At 40.9% G+C, this 22,791-nt stretch overlaps 1 protein-coding gene across 1 annotated transcript in view; it reads right to left on the bottom strand.

Moving 5' to 3' along the window:
• Positions 1–6,586: 6,586 nt before the first annotated feature.
• zzef1 (zinc finger, ZZ-type with EF hand domain 1) overlaps positions 6,587–22,791 on the bottom strand; it is a 46,828-nt gene continuing 30,623 nt past the window's right edge. Inside the window, exons 44-54 of the mRNA XM_050041017.1 lie at positions 22,211–22,519; positions 22,025–22,125; positions 21,778–21,913; positions 19,780–20,139; positions 19,541–19,684; positions 18,000–18,168; positions 17,782–17,880; positions 17,473–17,638; positions 16,267–16,417; positions 11,341–11,412; positions 6,587–8,212 (exon numbers count right to left, since the gene is read on the bottom strand). Coding sequence (XP_049896974.1) covers positions 8,132–8,212; positions 11,341–11,412; positions 16,267–16,417; positions 17,473–17,638; positions 17,782–17,880; positions 18,000–18,168; positions 19,541–19,684; positions 19,780–20,139; positions 21,778–21,913; positions 22,025–22,125; positions 22,211–22,519 — 1,788 coding nt within the window. The 3' untranslated portion in view covers positions 6,587–8,131. The remainder of the gene's footprint in view (positions 8,213–11,340; positions 11,413–16,266; positions 16,418–17,472; positions 17,639–17,781; positions 17,881–17,999; positions 18,169–19,540; positions 19,685–19,779; positions 20,140–21,777; positions 21,914–22,024; positions 22,126–22,210; positions 22,520–22,791) is intronic.

Genomic DNA, 22,791 nt, shown 5'->3' with positions numbered 1-22,791 from the left:
AAAGGACACAACAAAGACTGCAGCTGAAACCACACCTTCCCGGCCTTCTTCTGCCAGCTAACAAAGCAGTACACCACCAAGTGACTCTTTCTCCCATCCATTCAAGGATCGGTAATGTAACAACTGGGCATAGCTTATCACAGCTTTACAGGCTAAGCAAGACTGTTTAACTTGTTGTATGTGATTTGATGCTGTTCATTGAGTTATTGTTGTGTCATTGATTAGTTGGCTTTGCCAAAGCTAAGTGTTTAGTTTGCTAATACTGTTCACAAACAGATTCTTGCACACAACTAAACAATCTCTGCACTAATCCAGCCTGTTTGCAACACACGTCACATTGACATAGACTCATTAACAAACAGGCTTTCAACAGAGCTACACCCAAACAGGCATTTCAAAGTTTACGCTTCTTTTCCTTTGTCTTTGTCCTGACCACATGGTCAGACAAACACCTCCCCCGAAACTGAAGCAATCTCTCTCTCTCTCTCACACACACACACACACACACACACACACACACACATATACACACCAAGCTTGTATATACTGCAGTTAGTTAGAATTTGTGTGTTTTGGTTTGCTTTGCTAATTTGTGAATAAATATAATTTGGAATCATGCCTGCTGTCTGTTTAATGTTGCACAAGGGTGAATGAATAGTCAACCTCTGCTGCGTCAAGAACTCCGAAATGATATCTTTAACTGGCTATCATTTTTCCCCTTTACGGGAATGGTGCCCCATGAGGTGATTTAATGTTAATTAAGTCACATTATTTAACATAATTATTAATTATTAATAATAATTATTAATTATTTCCAATAGCCAATTAAATCCCAACATATTTGGTGCCTCCGTGTGAAACCTACTGTGTTGACCCCAACATTTATGGTGCCGCAGAGTGAGGTAACTATATGTTGACCCCAACATTACTATAATAAGTTGGGTTGTTAAAAAATAATTTTATTTTATTTTTCTAATTATTATTTCATGTATATATATTATTTCAGTGAATCATATGACTGTTTATTATATAATCAATTTTATTTAACCCTGAACACTTTGGGGTTCCATGTAATGTAATGGAAATTTTAAACATATGAAATTTGTGCCGATGTGCTTTTTTTGTTTGTTTGCTTTTTTCATTCCACTAGAACAGTCCAATAATGCATGTTCAAAATGTGTGACTTTGTAATGGAAAAGATGTCACTCAAATCTAATCTTAACAAAGTATCAACCAGCTTTACGAGGCCGTCCAAGTATCATGACATTGCAGGTACAGCAAGCCTTTTTATGTTTTCTCTCTACCCTCACAGCTGCTTCTTTTCAGGTTGGGTAAATGCGAGCACTGGGATTCTGTCCTGACAGGAAGCAGGAGACGGAGCAGGAGGAGGGCAGGCAGGAGAGCTGACTCACTCCAGTGTGGGGGCTTTGGTGGCGCAGAGGGGCACTGAATCATCTGGAGCCTTATTGAATATTTCCTCCATTTGATGTCATTATCGCCCCAGTGATCATCACTCCCATCATCAGCACCGTCCCTGAGACTCCAGATTACAGGCAGGGGAGAAATAGAGGAGGCTGACCAGGAGCTGAGAAGCCATTAGGGTAAAACCCAAGCTGCAGTTGAATAGTCTTTTTTGGTTAGGAATGTTCCTAACTGAGTGAAATGACCCAGACAGATTTAAGTAGCAGTAATCGCTATAAAAAAAGATATATGGATATGAATGTAGAATCTTTAGGCAATGAAACCAGATTTTGGTATCAGAAGCGTTCTGATTTACATTTATAGTCCAACATATATATATCAACAAATCACATTTGGTTGCATACAAATAAACAAGAGCAAAGGAGGCGAACAGACTGGCCGAAATGCAATCTTGCAACACACTGGCTATTTCCTAACAATGATTAAGCCCTTTATTTTAGCTTTTTAAAAATGTATCTACATTCGTATGCAGATTTTGGTTTATAGAGATTAGCTGAAATGATGTCTGAACCTGTCTTAAGTTGCTAATCAAACTGCAAACAATGAGTGCCGCATGGAAGAGGAAGTCTTGTTCCGCATATCCGCTAGCTACATCGAAACCCCAAAAATACTGGCCGTTGTCCTCAGAGGCTTATCTTCATCAGGCTGATAGCCAATGGGCTCTGAGACTGAAGTGTCAGCCATGACAAGGTCGAATTCTGTCTGTGAGGGAAAGGTGATTCATTGTTTCCTTTATTATCTCCTTTAGCATCAGGTTCACTGGACCAAAGGAAAGGAGATAATGTTGTCCTAAAATTCCTTGTAGCAGCAACATTATAAGTGAGGCGCCATTCAGCTGTTCATGAAAACAATCAATATGCCCGTCTTGCACAAATGTAACAATTATTTTCATACAGTCATACGAAATGAGATTCATGTGGATGAATATGAGCTGACAGGAGGTTGAGCGACAAAAGGGGTCAGTTGAGGTGGTTCGGACATCTGATCAGAATGCCTCCTGGGTGCCTCCTGTTGGAGGTGTTCTGGGCACATCCCACTGTTAGGAGGCCACCAGGCAGACCCAGAACACGCTGGAGGGATTACATATCTCATCTGGTCTGGGAACACCTTGGGGTCCCCCAGGAGGAGCTGGAAAGCGTTGCTGGGGAGAGAGACGTCTGGGGTGCTTTGCTTGGCCTGCTGCCCCCGAGACCAAACCCCGGATAAGCGGATGAAAATGGATGGATGGATGGATGGATGGATGGATGGATGGATGGATGGATGGAGGTAAGCTGGCCAATGTTCTGCCGTGTTCCAAGCTTGCTCAACTGTTATTGGAACACAGAGCAGAAAGGGCGGGAAAGGGCTAATTACGTAGCCAGTCTGATTTTCTTAGTACCACGGTTGTCTTTTCCAAAATTCTTGCAAATTCTCCCTCACATTTTTCCTTGAGCTCATGACGCTTCCAATCTACATCTTGGAAAATTATTCAGGAAAAGACACAGGATGTAATTTTTTTGACTATTCGACTGCAGTCTTGCTGTGCAAGAAGGGACTGAATAAACAGAAGGCATACCAACGTTCTGGACAAAAACAGAAATGGACTGAATGTTGGGTTGCAGAAAGGCGTTTTTGTCTGCAGGGATGTCTGTAATAAGAGATGTACTTGTTCTCTTGAGGTAAAAGGGCGAGAAGCAGTGTGAAAGAGAACTATTGACGTTGGTGTTGGATCACTGAGTACAGTATCTGCTGGCAGTGAGTGTGTGGGCCATAATCAATGCCGACTGAGTGATCGATACATTATTTGTTGGTGCACAGAAATCCTCTGTTGAGCCTACACACAGAAAAGATGACAGCAGAAGTTCTATTTAAGTCATTTCTATTTTTTATTAGAAATGGATCACATTTCAACCCAAGCAGTACACGTTTTCTCTTTATTTACCTTCAATGTGCCATGCATACAAAATCAGAATCAAAGTGTCCATCTGTTAGTGCCCAATAAAGTCTATATTTGTAAGGGGTTGATATCAAAGTCTTTCTCCTGTGCAATTAATATTCACAGATATGTACATTCAAATTAGTCAGCCTCAAACATCAAGCATCCTCGCCAAAAAGAAAACCAACATTAAAAGTAAAAAGTTACAAAAAACTTCAAATTAAACAATATATTTCTCTTTTTTAAAATATAATTAATAACTATTCGGCTAACATGAGTTAAATTATGATTGCTTCATTTTTAACCATAGGCACGTCGTAGATAGGTGAGGCGTCGCAGAAGCCAAATGGAGGCCATGTTATCTCTTCCTCTCTCCTCACTGCAGCTCATGTAAACAAAACCACCGAGCTATTTTACGGCCCTCACAGGGACCGTTTCAAAAATAAAAGTAAAAAATAAAAGACAGAACAAAGTCTAAATGTTTCCTCTGCTCCACCTTCTCACCGGGTAGCGATCTGATATGTGACAAACAGAGAAGGAACTCTCTTTGAGAGATGTTTCATGGCTCACAATGATTGGTTTCTTTGGTATAAACCACGACTTTCTGCAACTAAAACAATCTCTTCATCTGAAATGAATACAGTGATGATTGGAAAACAATTCCCGTCTACTCACTCTTTAAAACACATTTAAATTTGTCAACATACAAAACTCGATGCCTTCTTTAACAAGACTGATCTGTGATGACGTGGCTACAGGTGGATCTCAGCTTTATTCCAATGTGGGGTTGGTGTAATGTGATTGAAAGAACATTTACATAGAGCTGCACAGTTAGTCGATTGACAGAAAACTTTTTTGATCATCAAATAATCATTTAAGTAATTTTTAAGCAAAAAAAGAAGCCAAACATTTGTTGGTTTCATGCTTCTTAAATGTGCTTTTCTTTGTCCTACACAATTATAAACTGAATAATTTGGGATTTTGCATGTTTGGTTCAGATAGAACAAAACATTTGAAGACGTCACCTTAGGCTCTGGTTACGTATCAGCTCGTTCTCATTTCCAGGTCATCAAATGCCAATGCTTTGCCATGCCCCTTGGTGTGCAACACTGATGCTGAAGGCACCCTTTGGTGTCTCTATGAGACACATGGGCTGTCAATGAACTCCAATGTAAACACATTGACTGCAGTATCTGACACTGACAACAAGTGACGTACTTAGATCACTCACTTGTGGGGCTGCAATGGTATGAGATTTTCATTGGACGATAACTGTCTCAGAAAATATCACAGTTTCATGGTATACCTTATTACATTATTACTAACATCAGTTACAATGATGGTTAAACCATTTTCTTTTAAATGGACGTATGTTTAAAAAGTCTGACAGGCAGTCAAGAAAGAAAAGAGATGTGCGGGATTCTCCATCCGTAGATAAGCAAACGCACATGGTATTATTACTGTCAATTTTCATACCATGGTATAGCATGAAATCTCTGTACTACTGCAACCCTACTCCTGTGACACATTTACATCACATTACATTCGTACTTTAACCAAAAACATGATGTTTTTTCTCACCCTAACCAAGAAGTTTTGAGCCCAAATCTACCCCAGCCAGACAGTGTTAACCACGTTACAACAAGTCTCACCCAGGAGACAGCTGGGCATCACATACAGACACTAAAGGTTGCTTTCAATGTCGTATCATACGCTGAGAGGTGTGAGATTAAGCGCTGGTATTTGACAACCTGGGATGAGAACGTGTTGGACATTTTATTGACATAATAATTCATCGAGAAAATAACGGGCAGGTTAATGGATAATGAAAATAATCATTAGCGGCAGCCAAACATTTAAGGAAGCGTCACACCACCTATCTGTCTAAGTACAAAAGATGAGGTAAGTCAGTATTAAAGAATTCAACTTTCTCAGTTTACAAAATATGTGACGTGTTACAAGTGAGTAAGTGGGATAATGTGTCTATTTTACAGTCATCTTTATGTTTATCAGTGCGTCAACTCAGTTCAACCCCAAATCAAAAATATGTATTCTTCCTCTTGCCTGTAGTGCTATTTGTCAATCTAGAATGTTTCAATGTGAGTTACATAGTGTCGGAGATATCGGCAGTATGTTTGCCTTCTCTCCAGTATAATGGAGCCAGATGGCACTCGGCTTGTGGTACCAAAAAAGGGTGACAAAAAAATATAAATAAATAAAAAAATTTAAAAACTCAGCAGCAGTGTCTCTTTCCAAAAATCATGACCCAGTTACTCAAGATAATCCACAGACCTTGTTGTGAGCAGTTTCATGTAGGAACTATTTTCTTTCTACCGAACTACACATACTAACCGTATCACCGTGCAGAAGAAAGCGTACAGCTACTGCTAGCTCACCCAGCACCACTGAGCTAGCTAACGTTACAGCTCATCTGAAGACGATGACATTGATCTTGCACTGTCCTGAGCTTGAGGCTCTCTTCCATGAGTAGAAGCTCACTTTCTTTAGGGAATGTCAATAACTCTTTAACCGCTAACTGACCACAAGAATTTTGACTGATTAAAATCATCAGTTAAACAGTTAAAAATCTATATGAGATATAATGTACTGGCACCACAGGGGAAGATAATGAGACAGCAAAGTCTGCTGCTGCCTAGCCTGTAGTCATAAGGCATCGCCATAGCAGTGCCATGATGTTGCTGCTGGGAGACGACTACAGCACCCCTAAGCAAGCTACTGGCCCAGAGGCAGAGGTGTACACATTTATGAGTCCTCTTCACCGGTGGAAAAAAATTTGCAGACTTTCTGTTGCTGCCATTACACTGAACAAGCAGTCCAACGTCTGCCCAGTCAGTGCGAGCTATCAAAGCAGCAGCGGCTAACCTTGGACACAAGGCTGTTAAACAGTCCTAACAAACTCACACTGACACTCAAATTGGCTTGGTGCTGTCGTTAAACCCATTAATAACTGTTAGGTAACATTAGCTGTGTGATGCTAACAGTTAGCCCTGTCACTGTGTGTGTGTGTGTGTGTGTGTGTGTGTGTGTGTCTGTATCTGTGACCTGTTAACAAGGGTTGGCTATCGCTCACGAAAAATTCTATATCACCATCCCCTTCTGTGCAGTGATACAGTTGGCGGGTGTAGTTCAGTGGAANTATATCACCATCCCCTTCTGTGCAGTGGGTGTAGTTCAGTGGAAAGAAAATAGTTCCTACATGAAACTGCTCACAAGGTCTGTGGAGTGGTGCTAGGTGAGCTAGCAGTAGATGCACGGTTTCTTCTGCTCAGTGATACAGTTGGCAGGTGTAGTTTGGTAGAAAAAAAAATAGTTCCTACATTGCTGTTGAGTTTTTCAAATGTATTTCTTTAGCACTTTGAGCACCACAAGCCGAGTGTTATCTAGATCCATGACATTCAAGAGAAGGCAAGTATCTCCAACTCTCGGCAAATCAGAACCAAACAATTTATTTAATGAATAGCACTACAGGTAAGAGGAAAAATATGTAGCTTTGATCTGAACTGTCCCTTTAACAAGGACACTCAATTAAATGTTTATAAGTGATGCGAGGGCATGACGATCCATCTGAGCATTAGTGAGAATCAGCAGCTGTTACAGATATTAAACAAGATACTGGGACATGATTATGAATTGAATTATGAATTCAATTAATTTATAACTCAGTTTTTGTTTTACTGCTGTGAAAAATAAATCAGGACTCTCAAACTCAATTTTACATTAGATAAAATAATAATTAATAAATAAATCAGTGGATAAAACTGAAGGCCTTTAAGAGATTCTGTTTCTCAATGACTTTTTTTTGCTGTTATTAATCTTAAATTGACATCATGATGGTCTTTCATTCATTCACTAGTGATGGAGTGAATATACTTCAACATATTGATAGAATAACATGGAGGAATGCATTGCAATAGTATATTATCACAGTTTTCCCTCAGCTTTAATGTTCATTCTCATCCTATGCAAAGACTATGGCTATTTGAGTATCATCTCAATTCTGTTCAGCAGCGCTGAAGTGAGTCTTAGTGCACATTACACATGACATACTGATCCTTCCCTTCAACAGGAGCCCCAAAAACACCATCCTCTATTTCTGTTGCCAGAAAAGGAAGAATAGGGAAGGAAAGAAGGAAGAAAGGAAGTATAGATCAAATGAAAGAAGGAAGGAAGGAAGGAATGAGCTAGTAGGTCAGAACTTTCTCCCCATGGTGACTAATGAGACTCCACTGTCCTGGACAGTATTTTTAGGATGCTCTACATGTCCACAGAGACACGCAAGTCGCCAAGGTGACCTGTTTTCACCATGATCAACTATGTAACCCAGAGTGGCTGCTGTTTAGGAGGAACAAAGGCAGGAAAAAAAGGAATATACTTCCCCTTGAAGGTCGCGAATTTGGCACACTTCATGTCCTTTAGCACGGCATCTTCAAGTAAAAATAAAATAAAAATAGACCCCCAGCAATTGTTCCTGTTGCAGTGAATGCACATGCTGATATACTGGATTCACCTAAGGCAAAAAGGATTGTGAGTAAGTGTGGAAAGTGCTCTGTGAGTTGCCCTCCACAGCTCCTGCACTGCAGAGAGTCAGCGCAGTGGAGGGGTCCTTTTAGACAGAAAGCACCGGATGGTCAGTGCTCTCCGTCCTCATGTTCAGAGTGAACCAGCTGAGTCAGGATGCGTCCCTTCAGGTCCTCCTCTCTCTCAGTGGAGCTCTCAGGGGGACATGTTGAGCAGCTTTGTAGATTTATTGGGGTAATTGATCGCCAGGCTGATGGCAGCGATGTTCTTCAGAGCCTACACAATAAAAAATGAATGACACAGAGAGTGAAGAGAAAAAAAAAATCAAACACTGTGAACTTATAAAACGACACGTGAGTTCTTCACCTGTGCTGTGCTCTGCATGTTGAGTGGTGACAAATGGAGGGTGACTAAACTGATGAGTCAAGGACTTCTGTGCTGTTTACGTCACCATATTTAATAAACAAAAGTGCTCCACAGATTGAACTGCCCTCTGTGCTTTTGTTCTCTACACTCACATTTGTTCAAGTCTGCCTGCAGGATGATGAAATCAGTTCTATTCAGTTGTCAAATTAATTTTGAGTTAACTTTTGAAACATCGCAAAAAAGAAATGGGAAATCAAGGCGCTTCTATCAATTGGTTCGGAACAAATATACTAGGCTACGCAAAGTGCAGTTTGGTCAGAAGTTGGTGGTGTAGGCTACGCTTTACACATGGCTGTAATCCGCTACACACAGCAGAAGATGTAGTGGCTTTGAACCAAAAACATAAAAGTTGCATTGGCAATCAAACCATCTATGAAAGAGCAGAGAGGGGTCCACAGGAATTTGTTTCGGTCGTGCAAGTTTTAATTGTTCTCTCCAGGCCCCCAGGAAGTGCACCAGGCTTTGAAGCCAATTTTCATTGTGGCCAAACAGTAGTACTGCACTTTGCAGGGTCTGTCATGCGATGCCACTGGGCCCAAAAAGACTCTCTCTCATAGACTTACATTGGAAAAAGATGTCTATAAACCAGCAGACAGATTTAAAATGTACTAGTTCAATTAAGATATTCAAACCTACACAGTTTATAGGGCAACAAGGAGTTTTATAAAGTTGGGATACTTAAAGAAAACACTTAAGCGGGATTCATAGTTGCCGTAGCCTACGCACGTCGCCTACGCCTTTTTGAGCAACTTGAAGTGCTGTAAAGTTTAGTTAATTCAAAACACACATTAAATACGGCTTAATAGTGACAGTTTCAAACACAAGTACACACATCAGCTTCACTTTAACTCGCAGCATTCACAGACACTTGTCTTCACCTGGACACATTTTCCCCAAAAATACAACATGCTAACATTATTAGCACAAGCCTATGGCATTTTACATTGTATAAATTAGCCTAGCAACAAGCAGAGATTTCTTCTGTTCATATGAAGCCAGGATGAATCACACACAAGACTTAAAATGCTATTTTTGTGGAGGCTTTATTGTCTTCACAATTTATTGTTTCTTATCTGTGAAATTAAAGTAAATAAAAGCTTTGTTTCCACTGAGGGAAATGGTTTCAGTATACAGAAATAAGCAGGAGGTCAGTGTCACCACGACATATAGTTACATTTCTGAGGAGGTGTACGTCAGGCTACGGCATGGGGGACGTGAATTTTTATGTAACTCTGTTGAAAAGTTAATAAGGATGAAAGTTACGCTTATTTAAGGGCTGACTGCTTTGTGTGACAGACTGTCTGCTGATAGTGTCCCCAGCTTCTCAGTCCACCTCGGTCCACCCACACCTACACGCCTCCAGCGTCTCGTACAAATACGGTCACTTCTGGCTCCAAAAAACAAAGAAGACGACAGCTAAAATGTCGAACTGGAGGCTTCATAATGGGAGTCCACAAACCAATGAGAGAAGTCACGGTAGCCATATCCATTATTTTATAAACTCTATGGTGTTAAATTATCACTGTGGGAACAGTGGTTACATAACCTTTGAAACAAGCGACAACTGTCCGCGTGTACGCATGTACGCGTGTCATCTGTGCGCTCTGGTGCTTTGAGAAACACACCCCTGCTTATAAATGCATAATCTCTAAGCTTGTTCTGTACATTACTCATTTAAAAATACTGAATAATGATGGACAACAAGGAAGTCTGATACAACTTCTGGTTACAGCAGCTGTGCCCCAGTGTCAGTGGCACTGAAAATACTTTATTTCCTATGACACCAAATGCATTTATTTTTAGGTCTGAAAGAAAATATTTATACTCCAACCAGCACTTTCACTCTTGTGGCTGTTCAATAATTTGTCATTTTCAAAATTTTATCTTGAAAATCCCCTTCACCCAGTGGTTTCCTTGGAGGTGAGATGCCCATTACAGCTCCAGGTGGTGTCCCGACACACAGCAGCACTCTTTGATTTTGCTGTCAACATGCTCAGATGGTTTAATGGACAATTCCTTTGCTCAAACACTGGTTTCTTACACTGTTATCTGTGTTTAATCAAGTGAATAACAGGATAAATAAAAGCTGTGGAGGGATCCTCTGAACATTGTATAACATGATCCTCTGAACACTGTATAATAAACTCACCAAACATAACAGGCCATGAGAGCAGGTCAACTTGAAAAGAGGAGTTGAAGATAATGTCGTCCCCAGTGGGTAAAACTGTTTTGCTATGGTCGGCTTTGGAACATTTTTCCAACCCTTTGAAAGTGAACCTCGGCCAATTTACTTTTGGACTTTGCATCATAACAGTTATGACTACTGCCAAGTCATCTATGGTTTTGTTTTTTAACCTGACAGGTATTAGGTAACGGCTCAACAGAACCGCCCACAGTGTTTTTTTCACCACCCCGCATCCTCTGCTCCTCTTAACTGCCTTCAGGCTCCTCTGCTGCATCACAGGCTCCACAGCACGGAGAACGCTGTGGCTCGCTGTGCCACAAATTCTAATGCACTGTAATTACCAAATACATTAGTCCTGAGAGCGGCCCACACATATTCAAAACAAGGGAAGGGAGGTGCAGAGGGAGCTGCTGGGTGTCAACAGCTTGGTGATTCACTCGCAAAAGAGACTCCGGCCGCGAGCTGACTCACAGCGTCTGAAGACCGCTCAACCAACGAGGCTGCACGTTGCATAATATTACAACACTTCAGGGTGCACGGACAACTTCTTTGAGCTACTATCATCCACGTCAGGTGGCAATTCACAACCCAAAACATCAAAGATCACCTGAGAGGGGCCTCGCTGAAGGCAGGAGTTTGACTTTAGAGAGGCAGAGATGTAATTCACAACCCAAAACATCAAAGGTGACCTCAGATGGCCTCGCTGAAGGCTCGCCTCCGAGTTTAGCAAAGGCAGAGATGAAAAAGTTATCAGTGGTTATTATGCAAAAATAAAAAAATTAAAAAAACTTACCATTGCAGTGTGATTGAGGAGCTGCTCGTCAGTGGTCATGGCTAACAAGTACTCCTGGAGGATTCCCTGTGCCTGAAACACACATCAAGAGGCTGTTAACAAACGCAGCTTGAACAGAAACACAGATAACCTCACAGGCTGGATATGAACAAGAGGAACTTCCCGACACAGACAACCCTGAGAGGTTACATAAGGGATGAATTGAGTTATAAATGAGGCCTGGTTCCCTGACCACTCTCCATCTCCATCTCAGCATCAAATTGAACTGAGGAATGTTGGAACAGTTAATCAAAATTATAAACAAACTAAAGAGCACTTCCACTAAAGCCCAGCGGGAGAGACGTACCTCGGGTTACATAAGCACACAGAGTTGGGGAAAACAGATAAGACGACATGGCAGCTAAATGGGCTGAGACTGGAGCTTTTACAGAGCTGGAGACATAGTCCAGAGCCCCGATCCTCCATCCATCTCACAGCACCCCCAATGTTTATGCTGGGGAACATCCTAGGACGATTTGTACAGTCAGTAGTGCGTGACATACCGTTTTGATCCCTAAATATAACTTTCACTTCCTGGGGTAGAGAGTTCGTGGAATCTCAGTGGATCTGGCAGTGAACTCTGTGTGCATATGAAGGACTAATGCTGGAAAGTGAACAGCAGACTAAACCTTTAAAATAAGCGGGATCTAGGCTTAGACCTAAAATGGCCACGGAGGAGTCCATCATGTGTCCAGCCTCATTAGCTCATTAGCTTCTCATGTTTTGGCAGTAGAGTCATTATGGAGCTGTTGAACTCAGCTGTAGGACTGCAAGTAACGATATTTTTCATGTTGATTTATCAGTCAAATATTTTCTCGATTAATCAATGAGTTGTTGGTCTATAAAATGTTAGAAAATGGTGAAAAAAGAAAATTTCTAAAAGCCCAAGATCATGTCCTCATTTTACTATAACCGCATTCTCGGAACCCATCGGCTGTATTCGGCGTCTGACTTCCAGCAGACGGCGATACAGCCTCTGGGGGCAGACTTCCAGTAGAGTAGAATATATTGGCCGCATGGTATTTTTCCATGGATGTGGAGTGAAGCAAGGGAGCATAAGGGTCAGTCTGTAACAATTTTATTGGATGATGGATTAAAAAACTGCATACAAGAATTTTGGACTTGGTGTGCCAAGGCCTTAAATATCACGGAGAGAAAGAGAGACTGAGTCTACATCATCCTCGCAGCATGTTCAAGTCACAGTGAGTTGGGGAAATGTAAAGCTGAAAGCGGTCGCAAATGTGGTTCCACTTTCCAGAACTTGACGCAGACAACGCTCGCTGCAGTATTTGCTATGCAAAATGCAAAGCTGGCCAGGGCAACATATCTAACCTGTCGAAACACCTGGTCAAACACCAAATATAACTGAAGCTTTATTTTATGTTTTTACTTGATTTACATTGCTTGTATTATTTTCGTGTATTGACCTTTTGTTTGCTTGTTTGTTTTCGTGCTTGATTACATGACTTTTGTGTTTGCTTATTGTGCTAACTGAGGTGAGATTCCTTATAAGCCCCTGGGGGTTTCTTAAATCTCACCTGCACATCTTGTTCCTCTTTTGTTGTTGTATTTCTTTTTTTCTTTCTTTTTTTTTTTCTGCCAATAGAGTTTGCTGTGTTTGCTAGCCTGAAAGTCAAGTCCCCCGCAGCAGCTGCAGCTAATGTTAGCACGCCTGCAGCCAGCGCCGATCGAGTGGAACCCTCCATGGACGATGAAACTTTACGTAAGGGATCATCAGGTCATTAACTAGATACCTGGATGAGTTGTTGTTGGAGATAATTTTTGGACATATTTTTTTACAATTGAAATTACATTTTTGTCATTACGGAGAGAGTAACGTACTCAAAACGACTCTTGGGCACTGGAACTGAATCCCAGGTACTGGTACAAATGTGAATGTTGCCCAGCCTTACCTTGGTCCGCACTAATCCTTACTTTTTATGGGTGGTGATAGATGGTGCACTGTGTTGAAAGTAGAGTACACAACTGATGGATGTTTCCCAATATTCATGTCCATTTCAGGACAGATTTTAAATAGTGACTCTCCCTCACATTAGCCTCGCAACAGTCCTCCCTCTTTAGAATATCCTCTGTGAACAAATGCAGCTGTAAACACATCCTGAACAGTGAATCCAGTGTGGATGGTGCACAGCCGAGTTGTCACCTGCCTGTGTAACCCAGTTCAGAATCACATTTACTGGCTTGATTCAGGTTCATATAAGAGCCACTTGAAATTGCATGTAATAATTTGAGCAACATCTCGAACAGAGTGCAACACCAATCACCACTCCCCGTGACAGCTGCCACAAGAGGTAGCAGCTGTGTGGATATTTATTTCACTGGTTTTTATTTTCACTGTGAATGGGTCAACGGATCTGTTTTGAAACAACCACCGTGCAACAAACAATGCCGTCCATGTAACGTCAGGAGCTGGAGGTGATGAACCACTGCGGCACACATGTTTGTGTTGATGAGAGACAAGGTCATGTTCTGTGATGATGCTCTGCTAGATGGAGGCACTCAGACGTGCCACACACTAACATGTGTCTATCATTGCGAACAGTGTAGTGTCCATGAAGGGCATTCCTGTCAAAACTCTGTAGAGTACTGCTACTGCCCCCTGGTGTTTGTCCACACGCATTGCTCCACTCATTCTCCCTCACATGAAACAACATTGAGTTCAGATGGGAGCACAGAAATGGCAAGTCGTCTGATGTAATTTTATTGTCAGATCAGCTGCCTCAGGCCTCAGCATCCAGAGCAGGAGGGAACAGGAGGGCTTTTCTGGGACTGTCTGCTTCAATTGCATCTACAGATGGGAAGCTCCTGGCTGACGGCGTGCTCATAATCCTTGAGAATTCTCTTAATCAATAATTCAAAACGATTGAGAGCGGGAGAGAGAGCCCATCACAAAACAGATAGCATCTCTTCCTCTCCCCAGCAGTGTGTGGCACTGTGCTGTCTGGCAGATGGCAGGGCCGGGCTTTGGCCCCAAGCCCGGCGCAGAACAGGTGGGTGGACGAAAAACACGCTCATCTCACAGAGAGACAGATATAGACGAGAGAGGTGAAGAATAAAATGTTGACTACATTTTACTCTCATCATTTCAGTAAAATTGCCTCAAACTGAAAATGTTATCATGCCACAAAAACAACATGGAAAGGTTGTCATAACCTTTTAAATCCAGTCCTTCCCTTTTTACATTTAACCCTCACCTAGCTGACAGTACAGGTATCAGACACTTCATTTGCTTTTTAAGACCATTTCAGATAAGACCATTTTCTTTTATTAAAGCATTGCAGGTAAGTAAAAAGGCCAGAAGTATATATGTGGTCCTGTGCAGAGGAAGGTTTTATGTAAAAATATGGTTATTAGACTGAGTTAGATTTAGCATTTAAAACATTATGATACCAGTTCCCCTAAAGTAACCCAGACACCAATAAAGTATTTTATTTGAACCCCTTTTTTCTACTTCATTCGATACCAATCATGTAAATGGAAGCATTCAGTTGTGTAAAATGCCACCACCATTCATTCGGTGGCATCTCTGCAAGCTTAACTGCCAACTCCATTAAATACACCACGCTCTACTTCACTAGGGGTGGTAGCTGCTGCAGTAGTCAGCCAATCACACGTTGCATTACATCAAAGAACACTCGCAATTATTGGCTGTGAGCAAAACCATACAAATAATAATTTGTTTCTAGATCTGGGTACAGAAAGGATCAAATGCAGGCACCGTTTCAGTACTGCTTGGTACCGGGTTATTTCAGACAATACCTTAAAAGGCATCGAGTACAGCCCTAGTTAGGTCAGTCCTAAGTTTTAAGATTTGTAACATCAGAAATATGCAAAAGAGCTTGACTCATTTTGACAAAAAGGAATTAAAAGATGGATAAATGAAATTAGATTAAATGTTTTTAACTATGAAGACTTCACAAATTCAAATTTAAGGACTTTTAATTAATTTTATTATAACACTGACAACACACGTAGACTTGAAACATACGGGTAATAAATTTGTCGATCAACAGAAAATTAACTGGCTACTATTTTGATATTTGGTAAGCCATTTAAGACAATTTCATGAGCTAAAGCGCCAAATATTCACTATTTCCACTTTGGCCAATATAAGGCTTTGATGCTCTTCTTTGTCATGTATGAAATTAAACTTAATATCTTTGTTATCTGGACGGGTTGGGTTGATGCTTTTCTTTTTCATGTATGATATTAGATGAAACATCTTTGGTTTTGTCGGATAAAACAATCAATGTGAATATGCCAGCTTTGGCTTTAGGAAACTGTGATGAGCAATGCTAACCATTGTCTCACATTTTATAGACAGAATTGGTAATCAAGAAAATAATGAGCAGATTAATCAGTGATGGAAATGATTGTCAGTTGCAGCCCTAATTATGTATATTCTGTAACAGCTTGTTCGAATTCTGTACATGAAGCCAATCCATGTTTTTATGGCTTCACTGTTTCATCAAATGTGAATATTTTTGATGTTTTATGCATCATTTTGTTCACATTTATCCAAACATTCTGTCATCTTCAGAAACCTTGAGATCTCCACTAAAATATGCATTAAAGTTAAGTGGGTTTTGGCTGCAGTGTGAGAGTTAAGCTGACCTTCTGGTGTGTCTGTGGGGTTAAAGGAAAGTATTTTTACACAAATAGCCTTGTTGAGTCTACATTCAACTGCAAAGTCAAGAATGCTGCCATCACAGCAGAGAGAGCTGACTACATATACCTATATGACCTCCAAACCTTAACAACACCTATACAGCCTCCAGCTTTAACAACACCTACACAACCTCCAGCTTAAACAACACCTCCTGTACAACACTGCATGTGGCCTGCAAATGTGTGTGTATCACTCACGACGGCCCGGGCCTCTGCGATGAAGAAGAGTTCAGTGAGGGCTCTGTGAAGAGGCAGCAGCACAGTGATACTGGTGGGATCCTGGCTCAGGCTGTTTTCCATGGACATGAAGAGCTGCCACAGAGGTCGCAGCAGCGTCAGCTCACATGCTCTGGAGGGAAAACACATCAAGAGTTAGATGAACAAACGCATGGACAGAATGGGACGATAAAGAGCCAGACTGTGAGAAAAGCAAAGCAACTGGAGCAATTTCAATGAGTCCAACTTGATACATTTACCAGGACTTAAGGGGAAACTTAGGAACTTTTGAACTGGAGTTGTGTGAGGTATATATCCATAGTCAGGGCATTACAGTAGATGTCAGTCTACCTGCCATAAACCTACAGGGTTGTTACGTTATGTGAGAGAGTCCCCTGTTTCTGTGTTAACTAACATACCATTTAAAGAAAATATTAAAATGGGAATACAATTCTCACATATTGTGTGATGCTCAGCTGAGTTAGTTTGCATTTATGCAAATTCCTAAACACATCCTTTACCTCATTTCCGTGGTGACTACCAGGACATGAGGGATTTATCAACAGGTTACCCCAAGTAGCACTACTTAGGCCCAGGTGGATGAGCCTTATCCTCAAGTGAGAATGTATTACTTTGGGTGTCGACACATAGATAGAGGATGGAAGCTGCCAAAATCAAAAATAAATGAATCATTTGATAAATATCTTCTATCTCCAAAAATAATATTAAAAGCGATCGTAGGAATTGATGAAATGTGACAGATTCATATTTCTGTTTTAATTTGCTGCTTTGTTTATTTACCTTTGTGTTAATTCCTGTATTTATTTACTTTTCTGTTAAGTTTTCCCTTCATTTATTTAATTATTTATTAATATTAGTTTTTTAGTTTAATTATTTATTTTTGCATTCACTTTTTATTTAACTTAAATAAAATTTTAAATAAATTTATTCATGTATTTCTTTATTAACTTATGAGAAAAAAGCAACATAAATAAATAAAATAAAAAGGAAACATTAAATAGGAAAGGAAATAATCAGGGGTTGTAAATACATAAAGAAGCAAAATACAGCTTCCGTCCTCCATAAATATGAGCCAACAGTTCTAATGAGATTTCACTGATGACAAAAAAGTGCGAGAAGCATTGAAGATGGTTGAAAGGAAACAGATAGAAATGTTTGGACTCTTACGTCTGGGACTGGCACTGCAGGAGGCGGAGCAACAGGTGAATGGCTTTGAGACGCTGGTTCCCGGTCTGGCGACAGGCCACACCCACCTGCCACTCCCAAATGTCAGCCAGCGGCAGGTGACCGAGCACCTGCTCATCTGCTAACATCTGCTTCAGTATCTCAAAACCTGATTGGAGACAAGACAATGTGCAGAAAGGGCGACGATGTGACCAACCTATGGATTCAGTTCAGTAACTTACAGAGCTGCTCTCTACCTAATGAAGCAATGTGAAAGGAAAAGGAGTGTGTGTCTGTTTTATTGTGAAGTACCTGTCTGGAAGCGTCCTCTGTGGCCTCCTGTCACAGTGAACTTGTAGCCCCACTCTGTGTTGCTCATGTCAGACATGAATCTGTAGTACAGGGTATCACCTGAGAGAAACACACACACAACACATGTTGATGAATTTAAACACGATAGTCAAACCATCTGAAATGCAAACACACAGACACAAAGAGCAGAAAGGAAACTTAAAAAAACAATTTCTCACCAGGAATCTCAAAATCCGACCATTTCTGAGGGGAGCCGCTGAAGTTGTGGACATCCTGCAGGAAGTCGCTGCTGCTGGACATGATGAGCTCATCACAGCCTTCCTCTGTGTAGCAGCGGGAGTCAAATTTTACTGAAAGATAGATGGCCCCCGGGATGTGCACCTTGTCCTTAAGAGAGAAAAGACAGATTTGAAGATAGACTCTTCAAACAAAACAAAATAAGACAGGCCATGTTTCGAATAAGGATCTGTACTAGGGTGGGGTAACAAGACGTATTCAGTCAATGTATATAGTAATTGCTGCCCAACCTTCCACATGTAAACATGACTTTTCTTTACCTTTTTTATTATTTCTTTTTACGATTTAAAAATGGTTAAAATCTTATTTAAAAAGCTGAAAAATGTTTATGCCCCTCAACCCCAGACTTTTTTTTTTTTTCCATCAATAATTAACAATAACAGAGGAACCAACTAACATAATGATCCATGTTGAATATTAGTAAAATAAAGGCCAGCATGATAGCATTAACAAACTTGTTTGTTGCTTTTCCCTACATAAAACATGTTCTTTCAACTTCGTTTCAATCCATCTTTTACCCCTGGTCATCGACAGGGACGCACCCCACAGCTTGACCACACCTGGTTTAAGGGCTCAGTATTAGATGTTAGCTGCTGCTGTGTTAGCTTGTGCTAACTGGGCAGCCGTTAAACTGCCTGGGAAGTGAGCTGCTCCAGACTCTGGAGACTGTGCCTCAGTGCTGCTTCTATGTAACAGCAGCAAAAGAAAGTTTGCTGATTTTTCGCATCTTCAATGTTATGGTTTAATAAACTAATCAAAGTCTGGTTGTTCAATAAATGATTTTCGACTTGCATTTGTTTTCCATTGTTGGACAATTTACAATTCTTATTCCTAAGTTACATTTTTACGAGTATTCGAGTACTCTATAATAATTTAATGCCAGTACTTGAATAAGGAAATTACTTAAAATGCCCATTCCTAATGAACATATATATATATATTCAGTGCCATTTCACTGAGCATCAATCTCTTGTTATGTGCATATTGTCCAAAAAAACAGACTTGATGCTTAAATAAAACCTTCAGGTTGGGGTGATGCCTGTAAGATGCAGCCCAGACATGAACCTGCACAGAGCCGATGCAGACAGCTGCATAGATTAAAATGAGAACGAATCTGTTGCGTGAGACTTGTGAGTGTAAAGAGTGTCTGATTAGCCTGCAGTCCAGACACAGGGTAAGTTACTGTCTAACCCAGATGTGCTCTCAGGTACTGAAATTTGTAAAATCGATACTCAGTGTTACCAATATAATTCATCCAGTACCAGACTGTGTAAAACAAGGTGAGGGTTCGGTATCAAACCCTCATCTGTACCAACAACCAGCTCTATCGTAAAGTCTTCTTAAGTTAGTCAAATACATTTTGTGACCAGTTCACAGGTCGAAACTGAGAAGATGTCAGGACAAAAAAGTAAAACATCAAACTTAGAAAAACACAGAAGAGAAATAAAATCAGTTTACCCACCTCAAAGTTAGTGTTGTTGTCATACGGGTGTTTGGACTCTCTGATCTGCACAGCCATACCCGGCTCCTCCATAAACTGGCAGGCAGTGAGGGACAGACTGCACAGCATACTCTGGCTGCACCCCTTCAGCACCCTCTGGAGAATCTGTTTATTAATGGATTATTACAATCACATTAATCCAACAAAAAAAAAAGTTTCATATGTGGAAATCACATTTGTACACACAACACAAACTCCACCTTCTCCCAGAGCGGCCTCTCCTCCAGCTGCATCAACATGTCCAGGATGTAGGCCATGTGCGAGGCACCGTTCAGCTCCAGTGCCTCCTCACTCAGCGCCGCCTCCATGGGCCAGTCGGCCAGCAGAGAGGCCAGCACGTGGCGGGCGTACAGCGTGGCGATGGCCTGGTTGACCTTCACCAGGTATTGACGAACTGCCCGGTTGCTTCGCACATCCAGCTCCTTGTGCAGGAGCGCTGAACTTTTGGTGCGCCTCTGTTTGGCGTAGCTGAGCTGTAAGTCGCTCTCTGAATTTGTGATGAGCTTCTGGGCCACCACGTTGATTTCCTCCGTGGCCTTTTCACAGTGACTGGGTTTAGACTGAGGTAAGGGGATAGATCAGAATACTGACATATTAAAAACATCACCTCCAAACTTATCGCAGAGTAAGTTAACTCTTCTTGTCATAGTTAGTAATGTTTATGTTGGTAATGTGTAGATCTGCAATGAATAGTCGATTACTGGATTTATTTTGATAAGAAATAATAGTAATATAATATATATCAATAACAATAATGATATTCCTAGGTTCTCAAATGTGAGGATTTGCTGCTTCCCTTGGTCTTTCATCATAGTAAACTTAATATTTTGGGGTTTGGAAATATTAGTTGGACAGAATATTGTTTCAGGCTCACTGTTTTCTACAGAAGCCGAGAGCAGCCGTGTTTGCATTTATTTTTTTAATGCCAATATCTCAAAATCGCAAGTCCATGTAGTTATTGGGATAACAAAGCTCTTTTTCTTGTGGTAATGGGTTAATTTATGTTGATTATTGAGAAAACAAATGGCTGATTTCTCGTGATAATGAGATAATGTGTCACAATTTTTGTTTTCCTGAGATCATGGGATAGTTATGGAGAACTCAAAAATTAGCGTCTGGTTTATTTGATCACACCTGATTTCAGCCTTTAGGATCACAGTCATGACTGTCATGGATGATTCATAACTGAACAGTAAGGCATAAATGAGTAGTTCTGTTGGGTGCAGTTAACTTCATTAAAGCAGACAATCTCATTTTATAATAGCCACAGATTAGAAGCATGCTGTCTTAGATATAGTCTGTGTTTAGTCAGTGTTAAGGGGCGTGGTGAGGGCGGGATCAATATTATACAATTATCGATATTATATTCAACATTTTAAGACTTTTTGGCTCTGAACCCCACCATCTGGTCTATTGTGGGCTGGCTACACCATTTGCCTGTACCAGGACTGTTGTAGCTAACATTAGCTCTGGTCACCTCAATGCTGTCTTTGCATTGAGGTGATACTGTAGGCTTGAAGTGCAGCGGTGATAAGAAAACTCTTGTTTTCGTTGCACAATTTGCACATAACCATGCTCTTATCCAAGCTGCCATCGAGAAGTTTTTTTTTTTTTTAAGCCAAGCAATGCTGTCTCGTCTTCCATCACTGTTCACCAAACTTTCTTCTGCGCTGACGTCACTCAATACATCCTGTGCATCTTCTTTGCGGCTGGCAAACAAACTTTAGATGCATTACCGCCACCTACCGGGCTGGAGTGTGTGCATCAGTGTTACCGGTGTGCCAGAAACTTCATCTTTATTTCATTCTTCTGTCTCTCCTGATAGAAATGCTTTGCGTTCCTTCTTGGCGTAAAAGTATGTGACATTTTGTGGGTGTTCCATAAATACTGACTGCATGTATGACACTCCTCATCTCTGATAAACACTAATAAGAGGAAACTACCTTTTGTTTTCACTGATAACGGGTTGATTATTTATTATCTCATGATAACACATAAGTAACTCATGATCTCACAATAACGGCTTAAAAACATTTGCAGGCACAGCTGTTCTCGGCTTCCATAGTGTTCTAGTGTTTTGTAGACCAAATGATTATTCGCATTAATTGGTAACAAACATAACCATTAGCTGGTTGCAGCACTAGTAATGTGCCAAACATGTAATTCATAATTAAGCATATAACGTTTAAACAACTCACCACGCATGACACCACAATCATATCAGTGTCCACAGCCTTGGTGTTCCTCTCCTCAGAGCGAGGCCGCCTGTTAGGCTGCCACTTCTGAGCCAGGGTTCGGATCGTCTCGTCAGTTTTTATCTCTTCGCCATCAAATCTGAAAATAACACAAAGGCACAACAGAGAGGCAGTGTGAGATCGTAAAATATGACCTTTACCATGGTGGATCGTATAAAGAGAGTAAATTAAAAAGAAGAAATTGTCTGACCTCTTCTGCACCTCCAGGAAGAAGGAGTCCGTTCTCTTCATCTGCAGCTCATACATGGCTCGCAGGATGGGCAGAGGGGCGTTTAAGGCATCGTGGGTAATCTGCATTGAAGAAAAAAAAAAGACTTTAGATTATCAAATCCTACTGAATGTTTCTGCATGTATTATGAGCAGTATCACTCATCACCTGGAAGCAAATCTTTGTCTCCTCATCGAGACCCTCCAATGGGTCGGGCTTGTTGACGTCGGTGTCGTCAGCGCAGCAGCTGGAGTGGTCCGAGTCGTGCTCCTTGTCCTGCTCTCTCTGGTCTCTCTCTGGGTCCTGGGCCATGGAGTGGATCTCCCTCTTGGAGGAGTAGAGCATGATGGAGAGGATCTCCAGATCTCGCAGCAGCCACAGCTTGCTGAAGCCCGTCCCTTTGCTGCACTTCCTCACCAGCAGCTGGGTCAGTCCTGACTGCTGGATGTCCTCCTGAGCTTGTTCTACTCCGTGTTTCTACACAAGAGGACAAAATAAAGTGAGAAAACCACCTCTGGAATTATTTTATGTGATCTAGACCAGTTGTTCCCAGCCTAGAAAAACATCTCTGATTTTGAAGTGATGTATCATAAAATTGTTCAAATTATTTTTGTTGTATATGTTTTCACAATTAATTCATTACCATCATTTTCATAGTTTTTGCATTATTTATTCATTTAATTATATTATTTTCAGTTTTTGATTTCTTATCATGATCTAGTCTTTTTAATTATCAGTTAATTACTATA

The sequence above is a fragment of the Epinephelus moara genome, chromosome 3 (assembly GCF_006386435.1).
Source record: "Epinephelus moara isolate mb chromosome 3, YSFRI_EMoa_1.0, whole genome shotgun sequence".
NCBI classification, from domain to species: domain Eukaryota; kingdom Metazoa; phylum Chordata; class Actinopteri; order Perciformes; family Serranidae; genus Epinephelus; species Epinephelus moara.
Note: the sequence above shows the minus strand (reverse complement) of the source record. Positions and strands in the feature narration are given on the sequence as shown.